At 35.4% G+C, this 18,606-nt stretch overlaps 3 protein-coding genes across 3 annotated transcripts; 2 read left to right on the forward strand and 1 right to left on the reverse strand.

The window, feature by feature from the left end:
• Window positions 1–769: 769 nt before the first annotated feature.
• LOC136208178 (uncharacterized) lies at window positions 770–10,312 on the reverse strand. The gene is made up of 4 exons (XM_065998987.1): window positions 6,620–10,312; window positions 5,450–6,532; window positions 5,263–5,378; window positions 770–1,153 (listed from the first exon to the last, which is right to left on the reverse strand). The coding sequence occupies exon 1, from the start codon at window positions 10,310–10,312 to the stop codon at window positions 8,069–8,071; it is 2,244 nt and encodes a 747-aa protein (XP_065855059.1). The 3' UTR covers window positions 770–1,153; window positions 5,263–5,378; window positions 5,450–6,532; window positions 6,620–8,068.
• On the forward strand, window positions 3,232–4,853 carry LOC136208177 (iridoid oxidase-like). The gene is made up of 2 exons (XM_065998986.1): window positions 3,232–4,134; window positions 4,236–4,853. Exons 1-2 carry the CDS (start codon window positions 3,232–3,234, stop codon window positions 4,851–4,853), a joined length of 1,521 nt encoding a protein of 506 aa, XP_065855058.1.
• LOC136208992 (iridoid oxidase-like) lies at window positions 10,077–16,716 on the forward strand. Its single transcript, XM_066000321.1, has 3 exons — window positions 10,077–10,791; window positions 14,681–15,540; window positions 15,632–16,716. Exons 1-3 carry the CDS (start codon window positions 10,713–10,715, stop codon window positions 16,247–16,249), a joined length of 1,557 nt encoding a protein of 518 aa, XP_065856393.1. The 5' UTR covers window positions 10,077–10,712; the 3' UTR covers window positions 16,250–16,716.
• Window positions 16,717–18,606: the final 1,890 nt, after the last annotated feature.

Below are 18,606 nucleotides of genomic sequence, written 5' to 3' on the forward strand. Positions count from 1 at the left end.
TTGTTATATTTGATGCCTCTTACATGCAATTGTTATTATGACAACAATGACAAGATTCACTTAGAAAGAAAAAAAGTTGTCTCAGGGTTTATATTTCATTAATGAGCACTCAAATTGTGTGTTTGGTTTACCTGTTGTTTTCTGTTTATGTTTACTATTTGATGTTACAGTTTGTTGTTTGCTGTTGCAAAATGTTACTTTTCTAAAAAGCAGTGATTCTTATTTTTATAAAAAACTACTTTTCAACTACAAAAAGCGAATAAAAGGTGTCTAACCAATCACCTAAAACTCTTCCTCTTAAACTAAAAAGACAAAAATGAGGAGAAAAAATAGCAACTAAACACCATCTAAATCAACCATGTAACCATGTTTCTTAATCATCAATATTCTATTGATTTTTTGAATTTATTATTTCATTTGTATAGTTTGCCTTCAAGGTAAATGTAAGCAAGACTGTAAAATTTGACTCAATTCTCTACTACCTCGCCCATGTTTTTTTTATCAGTAGCCCAAACCTTAAATAAGCTAAAGAAAATGAAATACCGATGAAAGTTACCTTTCGCATTACCACTTTGCCCCTGTTTGATAAAGAGTTTTTGAGATAAAATTAGAGGTTTACACTTTAAGGCGAAGAAAGGATTAAGAGAGCTAATTGGATCCAAAAAACTAATTTTGAAAAAACTAGTTTTACGAGCCTTTTCAATTAGCTTATTGTTTCATCTCTTTTTAAAGATATTTTTGCCCCTAATTATTACTATTTAACCTCAAATAAAGATTTTATCATGTCCTTATTTGACATTTTACACGAACAGCTATTAGCAATCAGCTAAATTTTACCAAACAATTTTACAGAATCAGCTAAGTAAAAAGACCGGCTAACAGCTAATGTAATCAGCTAACTACGGCCAAACTGGAACTTTAACTCATCCCAATGTAGAAAAAGCTTCACACTAAGCATGTTGAAAACCACAAACATTAATGGTGTAAAGTAAGTAAAATCCATCCAAGGAAATGAAAGTTTGAAGATCAGAAAAGAAAGATGAAATGCTCAAGAATGGATCAAGAGCCTTAAATAGCTTCCTTACTTTCCACCAAAAAATGCCCTCACATGCATGCAGTATAAAGCCTTTCATCCATTCACGCACTTGGGTCCCTGAAATAATGAAAACATAATTAAGGGTAAAAATTGTCTTTTGAGTTGACACACAGAATCAATTTAGTTCAACTTCAATTAGTTGAAGTATCAACTCAATATACTCCATGTCAGTATTAAAATTCACGATTTCAACCTAAAGTTATTGATTTGTAAATAGAAAAAACCTCAATCCGCTGTTTTTATTAAAAAAACAAATATCACAAGCACTCATCTGTAAATAGGGCTGTAAATGAACAGAGCCGCTCATGAGCGGCTCGGTGATCGGCTCGATAAAAGCTCGGCTCGACTCGGCTCGATTTGTAAACGAGCCGCTCGTGAACACGATTTACTGGCTCGGTTCGTAAACGAGCAAAGCTTGAGCAGGCCAAAGCTCGGCTCGAAAGTTCGCGAGCAGGCTCGATTAGAACATTTATGAACAAATTTTAGTTTTATAGAAAACTATATAGTTTTGTGTTTGTTCACAAATATCTAAACTTAATATTATTTCATTTTCTATTAGATGAGTTCGTTCACAAACATAATAAATAAGTAATAGACGAACTATTTGTAAGCATCTTGTTTATTTATTCACGAACTTTGCTTGTGAGCTTGTTTATGTACACAATTAAATAGTTATTTGCGAGCAAACTTCAGAAATATAATTAATAATTTACTCACAAACAATTCATGGTTAGATCATTTTCTTAATGAACCAAGTCCAAAAGAGGATTTTGGACTCGAAACAAGCTCGAAGCTCGTTGAGCAAGCCAAAGCTCGGCTCGGGCTCGGCTCGTTAATTTTATAGCAAGCTCGGCTCGGGCTCGAGCTCGTTAATTTTATAGCGAGCCGAGCTTGAACAAGCCAAAGCTCGGCTCGGCTCGATTACATCCCTATCTGCAAATTAGCGAAACCACAAGTTTTTTTTTAAATTAACCCTAATTTTAAATATTTGTGTCCTTTTCGGGTTAGCATTTCAATACTAACCTAGCCAAAAAAATGCATGTCAATTTTGTGTCAACCCAAAAATGACACGTTACATACTAAACTAAACTCAAACACTAAAATTACATGCCTACTTTTGCGACCTCTAATTAAAACAACTTTAACAAGCAAAAAATAATGTCCATAATTAATATAATTCAACAAAAACTATGAAATAAAATGTTCTTAGAGTCTTAAACCATACTCCCTCCGTTCCATAATATTTTTCGTTCTAGAGAATTTTTTTTGTTCCATAATGTTTGACGTTTTGATTCATTCAATGCACATTAATTGATGTTTTACCAAATATACCTCTATTTAAGTTGTCTTTTTATTTTAGGAATAGATACAAAAATAAATTAATGGATGCAATTAATACAAGGGTAACAAAGTCTTTTGGTAAATATTAATTACATTTCTTAATTCTTGTGCCCCAACCTTAAAAGTCAAATATTATGGAACAGGAGGAGTATTATGAAAACAACTAGATAACGCAATTAAACAAAAATATACAAAATAATAAAGACAATTCAACAATTCATCAAAACCATGCGAAAACATTCAAAAGTAAATTATAATAAAAACGAATAATAATAATAAAACATTTTTGTTATGATCACCATCTAGGTGCTGACCAGGTGGCAAAAAAAAAAAAACCAAGTGGACCAAAACCGCTCAGATGGTCTAATAAAAAAAAATCGAAAAATATTCTCGTTTTCGAGTGCCTAACAGGCGACTGTTTTCTTGAACATTGGACAACAAATCAATAGTCTCTGAACAAAGTCGTAGTTCTCAGTCCAAAATATCTTTTGTTTGTGATGTTAATAAAATCATAAGAGGTTAATGAGTTTTACAAGCCTAATTAATTAAATTTGGAAGGACAATTAGGATGTGATGCTGCCATATATTATATATATCAGTACAACGTGATCATATATTATATAGTTTAGTACAACGTGATCATATATTATATAGATATATAATGACAGATGCAACTTCGATTCAATACATATATGACTTAAAAAATATGCTACCTTCTATGATTTTGTTCTATATATGATACCAGAATAATGGCTATCATGAGTTCAATTATTCAAAGAAAAAAAATAGAGGAAATGGATTTCAACATTAATTTTTGGTTTACTTTTCTCTTAATTTTGATCACTTTCTTTCTAGTTCTGAAAAAGAGGAAGTCAAGCAAGCAACACCCTCCAGGGCCACAAGGCTGGCCGGTCATCGGAAACATCTTGGATCTAGGAAGCAATCCACATCAGAGTTTATACAAACTCAGATTCAAGTATGGAGATATACTTTGGTTAAGATTGGGATGGACTAATACTCTAGTGATTCAGACAGCCAAGGCAGCTGAACAGCTATTCAAGAATCATGACGCTTCGTTTTGTGACAGAAAAGTTCCTGATACTTGGACAGTTCATAACTACACAAAGGGATCCATTTCTATCGGTCCGTGCACCCCCTATTGGCGCATTCTTCGTCGACTTGTCACATCGGGGCTCATGACGAATAAACAAATCCAAGAAACGGGGTCCCTTCGTGGGAAGTGCATCGACGACATGATACAACTTATTCAGGAGGATTCAGCAGCAGCTCAACGGCGAGGAGAATCAGGAGAAGTAGAGTTAGCCAAATATGTATTTATCATGACATTTAACCTCATGGGAAACCTTGTTCTTTCCAAGGATCTTGTCAATTCTCAATCGGAAGAAGGAAATGATTTCTTCCGTGCTATGGAAAAGGTGATGGAGCTTGGTGGGAAGCCGAATTTGGCTGATTTCTTTCCGTTTTTGAAAAGGCTGGATCTGCAAAGGGTTAAGAAGAACTTTGGCGAGCATCTGGGACTAACTCTGGGTATTATTGAGAAGTTTGTGATGGATAGAATTGAAGATCGTGAATTAAAGAAACAAAGAGATCACAAAGACTTATTAGACACATTCTTGGAATACAATGAATCGGGACAGGAACCAATTTCAACACATAATATACTCATAATCATAGTGGTAAACAAATATGAACTCTTCTTAATTTTTTGCTACTGCATATAATACTGAGTTTCAGAGTCTAAAGTTTTAGCATTTTCATCAACACTATATTTGCACAGGAAATGTTTTTTGGTGGAACAGAAACTACAAGTGCGACTATTGAATGGGTGATGACAGAACTATTCCGCAATCCAGAATCAATGAGAAGGGCTAAAGAAGAACTGAATAGAGTTGTTGGACTAAAAAGGAAGGTCGAGGAGAGTGACATAGATCACCTCCCATATTTGCAGGCAGTGATCAAAGAATCAATGAGGTTACATCCTATAGTTCCATTATTAGTGCCGCGAAATGCAATAGAAGATACAAATTTCATGGGATATTTCATACCTAAAGATACACAAGTCTTTGTAAACACATGGGCAATAGGAAGAGACTCAGAAACTTGGAAGGATCCATTGAGTTTCAAGCCTGAAAGATTTTTAGACTCAAATATTCAGTACAGAGGACAAAACTTTGAGTTACTTCCATTTGGATCGGGAAGAAGGATTTGTGTGGGATATCCATTGGCTCACCAAATTCTTCATCTCGCTATTGCCTCTTTGCTTCACTGTTTTGATTGGGAAATTGAGAGTAAGTTTGTTACAGAGGCAACCGACATAAATGAAAGGTTGGGACTTACAGTTAGGAAGCTTATTCCTTTGAAAGCCATTCCAAAGAAGATCATGGAAGAACTATGATCACTCAAAGTTAAAATTCTAAATATTTGGTCAGCTCTTTCTTTTCTTGTTTTGTTTTTCTGATTTGGCCTTGCAAAGTGGAGGTAAGACGGATGAAGCTAGCTTCTCTTCAAGACAATCAACATTTGTATAATTACCATGAAAATTCTATGGAATAAAAATAAGGGTAAAGAAAAAAAAACTATGGTTTTGCTGATTTAAAAATAGGCCCTTCGAAACAACTTGTTCTTCAACTTCTATATAAAGAGAATGAGAAAACCTACAACAATTCAACGAATTCAACATCATACGCAAGAAATATCCACCACAATGAAAGCTTATTCTATATATTTCAAATTCAACAACTACCCCTAACAAATCAGAAATTCACAGGCAAAAAGAGTATGGGTATGGAGCATATAAAATTTACCAGGCTCAGCGATCTAGTCATTCTGTTTGGGCGCGCATCCCCGTTGATTAGATTCACCGCCGCATGCCGATCCAGAAGCCAAATAGAACCCAATTGCGGAACAGAAACCAATAGCTCTAAACATTATTACCAGAAAAACCATAAGAAACCAAAGGAAAGCATCTTTTCATAATAATGAACAACTTACCTTTGAGCTCAGAAGAAGGAGCTCTGCGTGAATAATTGGCAGCAAAAATCTCAGTTGCAGAAGAAGAAACACTGAAAGCCATTACAGAATCTAAAATGAAAGATCGGTTTTCTTTGTTTGAAGGAAGCAAAATGAATTGCTATACGGTTCTGTAGGCAGTACAACGAGGCTTTGTTTGGATTGACTGTAATTAAAGTAGAGTAAGGTGAGTTGAAGTAAGTGAGGTATATCAAATAATTTGTTGTGTTTGGATGGTTTAATATTATAATTGTATTTCATTTTATTATATTTTTTAGAAAATAATTATATTTGATTTGAGGCTATAGTAAAATAGTGTTATATATGAAATTACTCTTATATCCTACTCTTTTATTTTTCTACGACACTAAATTAATTCTAACAAATTGTTTTAAAAAAAAACTCTAACAAATTAAATTACTATATATTGTTTCAAAAAAAAATACTATATATTAATTATTGGCTATTAATTAAAATTCCAGCTATTACTAATTAATATAAAATGTTCTTTATATTCATATTTGTTCCTTGCAGTTTCTTTTGAACCAATCACTGGTCATTCAATATTTGTAAATAAATATTAGTTTATATGTACAGACTGTTGTTAGAATCTTACGATTCACGGTTTGATTCGATTCGATTCGATTGAGCTCCATTTTTTTGGTCAATCCCGGAACAGCTGCTTTTAAAGGAAAAAATAACTAATATCTAATGCCTATCAGCATGATATATGAATTTCTGCTGCACTTTTAGTTTCCTGCGTTTAATGCTTTGGCTGTATCGTTTTGCTTATTTTTGTCTGTTTGCAATTAGTTAGAGGAAAGAGAAAAGTTGTACATGTGTCTCTGTTTTCTGTTAGCACAACGGCTATTTAGCCTTGGATGGTGTACTGCAAAGGTTATGAAATGAATTAGTAGCATCTTTTCCTTCTTTATCAATCTTCTCTGCTTCTCTCTCTTTTCTGAAAATTCTCTGGGTAACATTTGGTATCAGAGCAGTTATATCCTACCTTTTCTAAGCTTCCGTCACATCCAAATCATGGCTGAAGGCACTCGAGCTCAGGACCTGAAGAAGATGGAGGAAAGCATTAAAACGATGGTGAAAAGTATGATGACAGAAAATAACAAGAAACAAGAGCAGACACTCACAGACCTAATAGCTAAACAGCAAGGCTCCATTGTTGCAGAGCTCAAGGATTTTTTTTCCGATATGCACAGAAACAACTCTTCTTCCACTTCTAACCCACCTATCCATACCAATGTAAACCTCAATACAACAGGCCCAGAAAACAACCCTTATCATTTATCCACCCGATTTACAAAAGTAGAGTTCCCCAGGTTCGACGGTACCGACTTGAACGGTTGGTTGTTCCGATGTGAACGTTTCTTCCAGATCGATCTAACCCCGATCAACACTAGAGTTAAGCTAGCTTCTCTTCACTTGTTAGGGAGAGCTCTGGAATGGCATCAGTCCTATCTGAAGAACAGGGGGCGCATAGAGGAACCTCCATGGGAAGAGTATGTAATAGCAGCCACTAATAGGTTTGGAGAACGGATTTATGAAGATCCAATGGCGGATCTTAAGCGTCTGATGCAGACTGGATCATTGCTGGATTACATTGAAGCATTCGATATATGCTCACACAAGGTAACTTTGACTGAAGAGAATATCCTAAGTTGTTTTTTGAGTGGATTAAAAGATGAATTGGGGTATCCATTGCAAATGATGGGTCCAAAAACACTACAACAAGCTTATGCTTTAGCAAGGATGCAGGATTCCTATTTAAATGCAACTAAACCAAGTAGATCTATGCAAAATAAATCTATTCCAACTATAACTTTCCCTAACACTACAATACCACCAGGACAAACACACAGACCACCCTTATTACCTACTCCTATCCAAAAGTTGCTCACAAATTCTACCTACCCTCAAAACAAGCCCACAGCTTACCAAACTCCAAAAACACCACCACCACCACCACCACCAAAAGCCCGTAGACTGACAGAAGCAGAGATAGCAGACAAAAGGGCTAAGAACATTTGCTTCTGGTGTGATGATAAATTTGTGCCTGGCCATCAGTGCAAGAAAAAGTATATGCACATGATAATGGTCCAGGAATGTTGATAGAGAATAGCTAGTCCATTAGTAGAATGTTCTAGAAGGGTGAGTTGTAAAGGCCAGGGGTATTTAGGGTAGGAGTCATTCCAATGTTAGAAATGTCAAACACAGAGACGACAATAAACGAGAAATGTTGTTATATTGGTAGATCTCACTAGTAGGAACTTACAATATAAGATGAACCAAAGATAAAATTAGATAAGAGCTAACACTCTCTAATCCCAGGAGAAGCCTCCCTCTCTACTCACTCAGTAGAGCCACTGCTAGGCAGCCAACAATAACAATACTATCCTCCTCTTTCTCTTCCCTATCTCCCCTTAAATACTCATGACCCATACCCTAAAGAATAATGAATCCTACCCTAAATACCCCTGGCCTTTACAACTCACCCTTCTAGAACATTCTACTAATGGACTAGCTATTCTCTATCATTACCTGCCCCTTCAAAGCAGTCTTGTCCTCAAGACTGTGGGTAAGGACTCATAATGGATAGTAACCATACCAATCCTTAGTTATTTTGCAGTACCATAATTGTTTCTTGGCCCAATTACTTGCTACTGTATGAAACATCTCTGGAGAGCCAAGACCGCTGTGGATCCATAGCAAAGAAGAATTGCCCAGTCGTAGTGATTGTAAACAGAACATCAGCACCATCAAGTGAACTTCGAATAAAAATGAATCATCCACATTATTCTTAAATTGTCTGCCCTCAATGAAGTCAAAGACCCACTCAATAGTTGTGGTACGCTTCTTAGGGAGCAAGACTCCATCAAATTGTTCAAGAATGAAGAAATAAATGGTGAATTCAGCATGTAATTCAACGTCTTTCTCGCTACCCACATGGTTCAAAATCAAAGGAGTTGTATTCCCGACAGCGGACCCCTTCACAGTTTCAAACAGTCCACTGTATCTCGTTATACCCCACCATATCCATGAAAAGTTTCTAATCAAATTCCAGCTAATAGTCCCCTGCAATTTTCCTCTGTTACAACCATCACCCCATGAGTATATGATTGCCGATAAAGATTCTCTCCCACCCTCTGCACTATTAATCATAAAACAATCCCTCTCTTCCTTGATGGTTGCAGTGTTGGAGACCAAAAATACCCAATTTGGAATGAGAAAGGATCTAAAACTATTCCTCCTTGGTCCATAATACGCGATATATGTATGGGTTCTGTGGCTCTGACCTGTTCCATAAAAATTAGGTTTTGAAACTCTTATGAAAGCTTCAGTTGTAAAAACATACAAAGCGAAACGTCGCTTTTGTAGTGCTCCATCGCCGGTCTTTGTCGAATTCCCAGCAGTAGAGTTGTGTTGTGGTGCTCTCATTACCCCATTAACAAGCAAGCAATTTAGTTTCGGTGGGCAGACCCACAACAGCATATGGGTCGGCTTCGCTATGTGAGGAAACAACATGTGGGTGTTCACATTGTGTTCCCCAATTTTAATTTTACTCTGTTTTGTCGAACTGAAAACAGAGGAAAACTGGTTTGTGGGAGTGATAATGTGTCCTTTAGACTCTAAACGCTGAAATTGGAGGTCTTCACATGCAGTATTAAAAGGTGGGCTCCACTCAACAACCCAATTACTACTAATTTGTGAAGCGGTGATGGTGGTGATAGTAGGAAAATAAAAATTATGGAGAAAGTCCACCTGTCCACCATTGAAATAAGATTCCAAGTGTTTTTCTTTTTCCCACAGCCATTGTAGAAAGTGGAGGAATTCTGAACTGAGATTAGAACTGAAATTCCATACTTCAAACGACGAAGATGAGACCTCCGATTCCATTGCCATGTAAAAACAGTCGTCGTTAAACCTGAGATTTCCCATTTTTCTAACGGGTGTATGGTCTTGACCCGTATCCACAAAAACCGAATCCCACAGATCCCTATGAAGGAAAAACTCGTCACGACTTTCCACATGTACAACACCATCCCTTTGAATCAAAGTCGGATGTAGCTTCTTCAACTCCATGGCAAGGACCTTTTCAAAAAGAAGAGTGTCTTGAACCGATTTCTTATGCTCAGATTTCAAAAATGCTTCCCTCACGCGCTCCTTATCTCCAGCGATTGTAACCTCTGCTGTGGTCCCCAAATCAAACGGTGGAAAATATCCACCTTCTTCCTGTTGTAAGTGTAAACCAAACTCTGCCAGCAGCAATAATTTCTTTTTCTCGCCTCCTTGCTGTATTAGTTGCTCCGATGGTGGGTGTACGATGTACCTTGCAACCTCTGTACGATAGTTATCCGATTTAGGAACGATGGGTGAACTGGAAACAGCATCGAGAATGGTTTCCTCTCCTTGCTGCTTCATCCCGTCACCTTCCTCTTCCTCATCCTTCAAATCTGAGGCCAAAACTTCAACAGTTTCTGCCTCTTTGTCCGTTAGTTCCCCATTAGGAGTTTCTGAAATTCCAAATCTCTCTAGAAAAAACTCTTTAAATTCAAACCAAGTTAAACAAGGGTAGATTTCAGAAATAAGGTCGAACCAGTATTTGCCGGAAACCTCCAAGCATTGCCGAGCTACAGAGAATCGTCGATTTGCTGGCGTTCCATTGAACTTTAAGTATCTCTCAAGGCACCTTAACCATTCCTCTGGACCCTTACCAGAAAAAATAGGTGGTTCCATCAAATCTTGTAGCATCTCTGTCATCTCTCTCAAAGTCTCCTTCATTTTCTCACAACTTCTCACAAATCTATCAGTGGCTTCTGTATTTGCCATGATCCGGCCTCAATGCATCCAGCAGGTCGGACCAATGTTAGAAATGTCAAACACAGAGACCACAATAAACGAGAAATGTTATATTGATAGATCTCACTAGTAGGAACTTACAATATAAGATGAACCAAAGATAAAATTAGATAAGAGCTAACACTTAACAATACTATCCTCCTCTTTCTCTTCCCTATCTCCCCTTAAATACTCATGACCCATACCCTAAATAATAATGACTCCTACCCTAAATACCCCTGGCCTTTACAACTCACCCTTCTAGAACATTCTACTAATGGACTAGCTATTCTCTATCAAATGTTCAGAAGAGGAGTTTTCCGAAGAAGTGGAAGAGGTAGATGCAGGGCATACTGAAGTGCCAACTATCTCACTATGTGCTGTGGGAAGTATGCTCAAGTCAGCTCCAAGGACTATGAGGCTTAAGGGCACCTACAAAAAGAAAGCCTTACACATTCTGATTGATTCAGGTAGCACTTTTAATATCCTAGATCTTACTTTGGTTGGCTAAGGGGTTGGGTTGTGTTTTGAAAATGATTGAACCTGTGAAGATTACAGTAGCTAATGGTCAGGAAATTATGAGTTGTTATATATGTGAAAACTTTCGATGGATGATGCAATGTCAGGAATATCTAGCAGGCTTTCTAGTCATGACTTTAGGAGGATGTGAAGTAGTTTTGGGAGTGCAATGGCTAGTAACTCTAGGGGATATTGTCTGGAATTTTCAAAACTTGTCTATGACATTTGATATGAATGATACTAAGAATACTTTGCAGGGCTTGACTAGTACTTCAGTCAAGTTTATATCTGAAAGCAATATGCTAAGGATGTTGAATCATGGCCATACAACTTTCCTAGCCCAAATACAACAAACAGACGACACTGCCCATATCCGTGATATCCCTGAAGCATAAATACCCTTGCTCACTAAATTCAATTCCCTTTTTGATAAAATCACTTCCTTACCTCCTCAAAGAAACCATGACCATAAAATACCACTTATTGAAGGAGCCACCCCTGTTAACCTTCATCCCTATAAGCATTCCTTTCTGCAGAAAGACGTGGTAGAACAGATGGTACAGGAATTGCTTGATAAGGGCACTATACAACACAGTGTCAGTCCATATTCTTCCCCTGTAGTGTTAGTAAAGAAGAAAGATAATACATGGAGGATGTGCATAGATTATAGGGAGCTTAATAGGAAAACTGTTAAGGATAGGTTTCCAATACCTGTGATTGAGGAACTCTTTGATGAATTACACGCAGCAGTTGTATTTACTAAGATAGATTTAACCTCTAGCTATTACCAAATAAGGATGAATCCTGCAGACATTCATAAAACTGCATTTAGGACTCATGAGGGGCATTATGAGTTTGTGGTGATGCCCTTTGCCTTGACAAATGCCCCCTCAACATTCCAAAGTTTAATGAATGAGATATTTAAACCTTTCCTAAGGAAGTTCGTCCTTGTTTTCTTTGATGATATTCTAGTATACAGCCCTGATATGGACACTCATGTTCACCACCTTAAATCTGTTTTCCTTAAGCTACAAACCCACCAATTGCTAGCTAAGAAGAGTAAATGCTCATTTGGGACTGATTCTGTTGAGTATCTTGGACATGTAATACATAAAAGGGGGGTGTCAACTGACCCTAGGAAGATTGAAGCTGTGGAAAACTGGCCCTTACCAACCAATATTAAGCAGTTAAGGGGGTTCTTGGGGCTAGCTGGATACTATAGGAGGTTTATTCAGAAGTATGGAGTAATTAGTAAGCCTCTCACAGATTTATTGAAGAAGGATGGGTTCCATTGGGGGGAAAAAGCTACTGAAGCTTTCATGACACTCAAAGAAGCCCTTACCTCTGCTCCTGTTTTGGCCTTGCCTTATCCTGATAAACAATTCATAATAGAAACAGATGCCTGCGACGTGGGAATTGGGGCAGTATTGATGCAAGAGAGTCACCCTATAGCTTACATCAGCAAAGCATTAGCTATGAAGCATCAAGTTTTATCAGTCTATGAAAAGGAGCTCTTAGCAGTAGTTTATGCGGTGAGGAAGTGGGATCACTATGTGGCCCATAGGAAATTTCTGATTAAAACTGATCATAGAAGCCTCAAGTTTCTACTAGAGCAGAGAATTACTACATCCCACCAACAGAAATACATAGCTAAACTATAGAACACAGAGATAATAATAGAATAAAATTGCTGAGTGAAACTTTCGTTTCGCCTCAAAGAGCTGAGCAACTAAATCAGGATCAGATTTGTCTCGGAAACACAACACAATTCTTTTCAATTTAGTTGTTTGATTAGAGAACCTCCGCCTAAAAGTAGAGTTTTAGAAGACAAATCTCAAGGGAAACCTAAACATTTTAATAGCATGGATAAGGCCCTGTTCTTTATTACTTAATTTCAGTAACAATCAGTTCAGTTCAGTAGTAATCAGTTCAGTTCAGTATTCAGTTTCAGTATTCAATAATTTATCATTATTTATTATAATTATTATATATTATTATTATTTATATATAATTTATTATTATTATCATTATTTATTTATAATTTCAGCAATTTATTATAATTATTATAATTTATTATATATTAATTTATCTATTTTCATTATAATTATATTTATATATAATTTATGCTTTGTCATTATATATATTATCATTATTTATTATAATTATAATTATTTGGTGCAACTTATTTGCAAATTTTGCGAAAAGTAAATAAATATTATATTAATACGTTTACATTACAATGCTCTAAAAAATTAACTGGCTCAACTACCTTAATATCTCAAATAGTGCAATTTTATCCCTAATATTAGAAGCCAATAGCAATTTTACCCTTAACATTGATAAATTGAGTCAAGATTTTGTATTCATATGAAAATTCATATTTAGACGTTAGGAGTAAAATAACCCCGGACCCAAAACGTTAAAGGTATTTTTGTACCTTAATACTTAATTGTAATAAAAAGTTAAGAGTGTGTATTCATATAAAAATTTGTATTTAATTTCATAGGTTTTAAATTATATATAAATTTGTGTTTGTATGTAATTTATATTTTTAATTTAAATTAGACTCATTTTTATTTAATGTCATAGGATTTTATCGAGCCTAGATTTTATTTGATATTTAATTTAGTTTAATCTTTAATAATATGTTTATTTATTATTGATATTATTATTTTTGGTAGAAATATTATTATTATTATTATTATAAGCTTATTAATGTCCAATATTATCATTAAATTATTTTAAAGTCTAATATCATCATTATTGTTACGTTCGATTAAATTCGGTTAAGTTCGGTATCATTCAGTTAAGTTCAGTAGCATTCAGTTAAATTCAGTTCAGTATTCAGTATCATTCAATTCAGTTCAGTTTAGTAGCATTCAGTTCAGTTCAGTTCAGTTTTTTTCAGTAATAAAGAACAGAGCCTAACACTTTGTTGGTCTTAATTAACAACCTTAACAATATTTAGGCTTAGCTTTAGTTCAGTGTTCTGTTCTATTTCTGTTTCTGTTCTTTTAGGTAGCTCCCTGCCTTTATTAAAAAGAACTTTTTAGTATATCCATGACAATGACATATATATCCTTCAAATTCTTACTCCAAAATCTAATGCTTCCAAAATTTTGAATTTTTTGAATTAATTTCTTTTTAAAGGTTGAATATTGAACCCTTTCACTTTGTGGAGATATACCACTACTACCAACAGACGGTTGAATTTTTTGAACTTTCCATTAACTACAATTATTAGAAGCAAACAACTGGAGCATTAGGGTCCGTTTGGCTACTTGCTGTTTGCCTTTCGGAAAGACTGCTTTTCCAAAAAGCAGAGATTCCCTGTTTTTATAAAAAGCTATTTTTCAACTTCTAAAAACAAACACAAACAGGAGGTGTCTAATCAAGCACCTAAAACTCTGCCTTTTAAAATGAAAAGGCAAACAACTCTGCTTTTTAAAATACAAAAGGCAAACAGAAAGTAAAAAGTAGGTAACCAAACACCCCTTAATTTGGAACCACCATTAGTTTGTGATGATGCTACTATATATTATATACATTTAGTAAACATTTATCTCATTAATTTGATTTAGTAATATTCAATGCGTGTTAACAGTACTTTATAATTCGTGGAATGCAAATCCAGTTCAATAATTCATTATATATATTAAATTATATGATTTTGTTCTATATATAGATATATAATAGCAGAGTACTGGCTATCATAGAGAAAAATAAGAAACTTCAGTTCAATTGTTCAAAGAGAAAAAGTTATATAGGATATGGTTTCCAACATTATTTCTTGGTTTGCTTCGTTTACTTTTCTCCTTTTTATTACAATATTGTTACTAGCTCATCGGAAAAAGAGGCAGTCAAGCAAGCAACAACCGCCAGGGCCACCAGGTTGGCCGTTCATCGGAAACATTTTCGATATGGGAAGCAATCCACATCAAAGTTTATACAAACTCAGATTCAAGTACGGAGATTTACTCTGGTTAAAACTCGGATGGACTAATACTCTTGTTATTCAAACAGCCAAGGCAGCTGAACAACTATTCAAAAATCATGATGCTTCCCTTTGTGACAGAAAAGTTCCAGATGCTTGGACATCTCATAACTTCACAAAGGGATCAATTTATATGGGCCGGTATGGCTCCAATTGGCGAAATCTCCGCCGCCTTGTCACATTGGGGCTCACGACTAATAAACAAATCCAAGAAACGGTGTCACTTCGCCAGAAGTGCATCGATGACATGATACGATTTATTCAGGAGGATTCAGTAGCAGCTCAATGCCGAGGTGAATCAGGAGAAGTCGTGTTTTCCAAATATGTATTCGTCATGGCATTTAACCTTATGGGAAACCTAGTTCTTTCTAGGGACCTTATCAATTCTCAATCAGAAGAAGGAAATGAGTTCTTCCATGCCATGGACAAGGTGATGGAGCTTGGTGTAAAGCCGAATTTTGCTGATTTTTTTCCGTTTTTGAAAAGGCTGGATCCGCAGAGGATAAAGAAGAACATGGACAAACATTTGGGACGAACACTGAGTATTATTGAGAAGTTTGTGATGGAAAGAATTGAAGATCGTAAATTAATGAAAAAAAGAGATAACAAAGACTTGTTAGATACATTCTTGGAATATAATGAATCAGGTAACAGTGGAAAAGGACATGAAACAATTTCAACCCATAATTTGATCATAATCATAGCGGTAAACGCATACGAACTCTATCTTTAAATTTTTGTTATTGAATCTTATGTTGAATTGCTTCGATCCGAGTCTAACATTTACGTATGTACAGGAAATGTTTTTTGGTGGAACGGAAACTACTAGTGGGACTATTGAATGGGTGTTGACAGAACTATTCCGCAACCCAGAATCAATGAGTAGAGTTAAAGAAGAACTTAATCGAGTTGTTGGGCTACAGAGGAAGGTCGAGGAGAGTGACATAGATCACCTCCCATATTTGCAAGCAGTGATCAAAGAATCGATGAGATTACATCCTGTAGTTCCATTGTTAGTGCCACGAAATGTATTAGAAGATACAAATTTCATGGGATATGTTTTACATAAAGATACACAAGTCCATGTAAACGTATGGGCAATAGGAAGAGATCCAGAAGCTTGGGACGATCCATTGAGTTTCAAGCCGGAAAGATTTTTAGGTTCAAATATTCAGTATAGAGGACAGAACTTCGAGTTACTTCCGTTTGGATCTGGAAGAAGGATTTGTGTGGGATATCCATTGGCTCACCAAATTACTCATCTCACTATTGCCTCTTTGCTTCACTGTTTTGATTGGGAAATTGAGAGTAAGTCTATTGCAGAGGCAATGGACATAAATGAAAGGTTGGGACTTACAGTTAGGAAGCTTATCCCTTTGAAAGCCATTCCAAAGAAGAAGATTATGGCAGAATGATGATCACTCCTAAGATAAAATTCTCAAGGTCCTGCGCCTAGTAATTGTGCGCCTCGCCTAAACTTCCCAGGCCTTCCTCAGGCACACCTCTTCTACCTTTTGGTTATTGATTAGGTTTTGAATATTTTTTACTGCTTTCATTAATATAAAAGGTTGATTAATCTCAACCACTTATTCTGCTTAGTAAACTTAAATCTAAACAGCTAATCCAAGTAAAAAATAATAAGACATAAAAATAGAAGGGAGGGAAGAAAAGTAAGAGAAGCAAAGTAAATGAGCTCCTTCTACACTGCGACACAAGAAACCAGAAGAGGTCTGTTGCAGTTCTAGTATCTTAATTTATATTGTCAACACTTAACCTGGTGTTTTTGACGTTTAATCTTATGTTTTTACATAGTTTTGTCTTGTTTGTGTGGTTATAAACTTGTTAGTGACATTAGTATCAAATATTGATGATTAGATTTTGTATCTACTTTTTTTATAGGCCTAACCCCTTAAACTTGTAACTTTTTTTCATTTAGCCACTTTAACTTTAGGTCTTCCCATTTAGCCACTTAAACTCAAGGCCTAACCCCTTCCCAGCCCCTTAAACTTGTAACTTTTTTTCATTTAGCCACTTTTACTTTAGGTCTTCCCATTTAGCCACTTAAACTCAAATATTGTAACTCTTTTGGCCTCTTTTTCCAAATCAAAATTTTAAAAAATTAGCAATTCGTTAAATGCAGTTATTAATTTATCATAACCAATTAAGTTATTAAACAACTAACCCCATAATTTGGACATCCATAAAACAATCTTCCCGGATTTGAGGGTTTTTGTGATACTTTAAGTGGTGAAATTTTACCGTTATAGTGGCTAAATGAAAAAAAGTTACAAGTTCAAGGGGCTGGGAAGGCAACAAGTGACACGTAAGTGCCATGTAGGCTTATAAGGGCTAAAGGTGTCTCATTTGTTGAGTTTAAGTGGCTAAATGGGAACACTCTAAGTTTAGGTGGCTAAATGAAAAAAAGTTACAAGTTTAAGGGGCTGGGAAGGGGTTAGGCCTTTTTTATATTTTGTGCTTTTTGTTCATCAGACGAGCGATCTGAGCCTTGCACCTAGGCTTGAGGACCCCTAGTGCGTCTTAACAACTATGCTGAAAAATGTTAAAGTAACAGCTCTTCAACAAAAATGCCGTTAAAACAACTTTAACAAGTAAAAAATAATGTACACAAATAATATAAACGAACATGTTAAACCATATTATGAAAACAAATGGAGAACACAATTAAACGAATAATAAACACAATTCACCAACAATCATGCAACCACGTTCACAAGTGTATCATAATAATGCACAAAAAATCAAAATAATAATAATACTTTTTTTATTCCGATCACTACCTAGGTGCTACCCAGGCGGCTAAAAAATGCCAAGTGGACATAAAAACGCTCAGAGGACCTAATCGAGAAAAATCGAAATAAATTCTCGATTTTGAGTGCCTAGACAGTCTTTTTTTAACAGTGCACAACAAATCAATGGTCCCTAAATAAATTCTCAGTTCTCAAATCCTTCAAAATATGTTTTTGTGAAGGAGAAAGAAGAAAACATTTTTCAAACTAGCTTCCTCAATTTTTTTGATTCAACTGAGAATTCATGTTTATTTAAATCCTAGCTCTTCGTATTAAAAGAAGTGCCAAGATTCAACTAACATGTCAACATGAGAGGATTCTAATCCGCAATAGGACATATCTGTTAAAAAAATCATAAACAAAAGAAACAAAAACAAGCCTATCACGTGAATGAAGGCTGAAAAAAACAACAAACAAAAGAAACAAAAACAACAAAAATAAGTGGCAGACAATTATATCAATTGGTTGGTGGGATGCATGTGAGACAAAACATCCTACATAGGCCCCGTTAGTTTACGGGAAAATATTGACTTAAGAAAAAAAAATTGTTAGAAAATAAAATATTTTTCTGTGTTTGACTATAAGAATGGAAAGCGAAAAAAAGTGGTGGGCGGTCATTTTCAAAGAGAAATATTTTCCCTACTTCGTATATTTTTCAGTTGACTAACCTAAAATTTTCTGTTTAACTTATTTTTATAAATAAACGAACACCAAAAATGTAGATAATATTTTACTGACAATAAATCAAAGCAAATCATTTTTTTTTGGTCTTATGTGTGTGATAAGCAATCTGTCAAGATAAGCCTTGTGGGTTGTAAAGTTCTACAAAGACCATTAGCATGTGATGATGGCATATGTTATATATTTTAGTACCACGTAACCACGTTCATCTCATTTGTTTTATATATATATATACATACATACATATATATAATGGCAGGTACAACTTCAATTCAATATTTTAA

The sequence above is a fragment of the Euphorbia lathyris genome, chromosome 10, assembly GCF_963576675.1.
Source record: "Euphorbia lathyris chromosome 10, ddEupLath1.1, whole genome shotgun sequence".
In the NCBI taxonomy this organism is placed as follows: Eukaryota; Viridiplantae; Streptophyta; class Magnoliopsida; order Malpighiales; family Euphorbiaceae; genus Euphorbia; species Euphorbia lathyris.

Bases quoted from the DNA above. Each gene is read 5' to 3' on its own strand.
- LOC136208177 (XM_065998986.1), top strand. From the start codon at position 3,232: ATGGATTTCAACATTAATTTTTGGTTTACTTTTCTCTTAATTTTGATC. The intron at 4,135-4,235 runs GTAAACAAATAT...ATATTTGCACAG, and splicing joins ATATACTCATAATCATAGTG to GAAATGTTTTTTGGTGGAAC.
- LOC136208178 (XM_065998987.1), bottom strand. From the start codon at position 10,312: ATGGCAAATACAGAAGCCACTGATAGATTTGTGAGAAGTTGTGAGAAA.
- LOC136208992 (XM_066000321.1), top strand. From the start codon at position 10,713: ATGCTCAAGTCAGCTCCAAGGACTATGAGGCTTAAGGGCACCTACAAA. The intron at 10,792-14,680 runs GTAGCACTTTTA...TATTGTTACTAG, and splicing joins ACACATTCTGATTGATTCAG to CTCATCGGAAAAAGAGGCAG. The intron at 15,541-15,631 runs GTAAACGCATAC...ACGTATGTACAG, and splicing joins ATTTGATCATAATCATAGCG to GAAATGTTTTTTGGTGGAAC.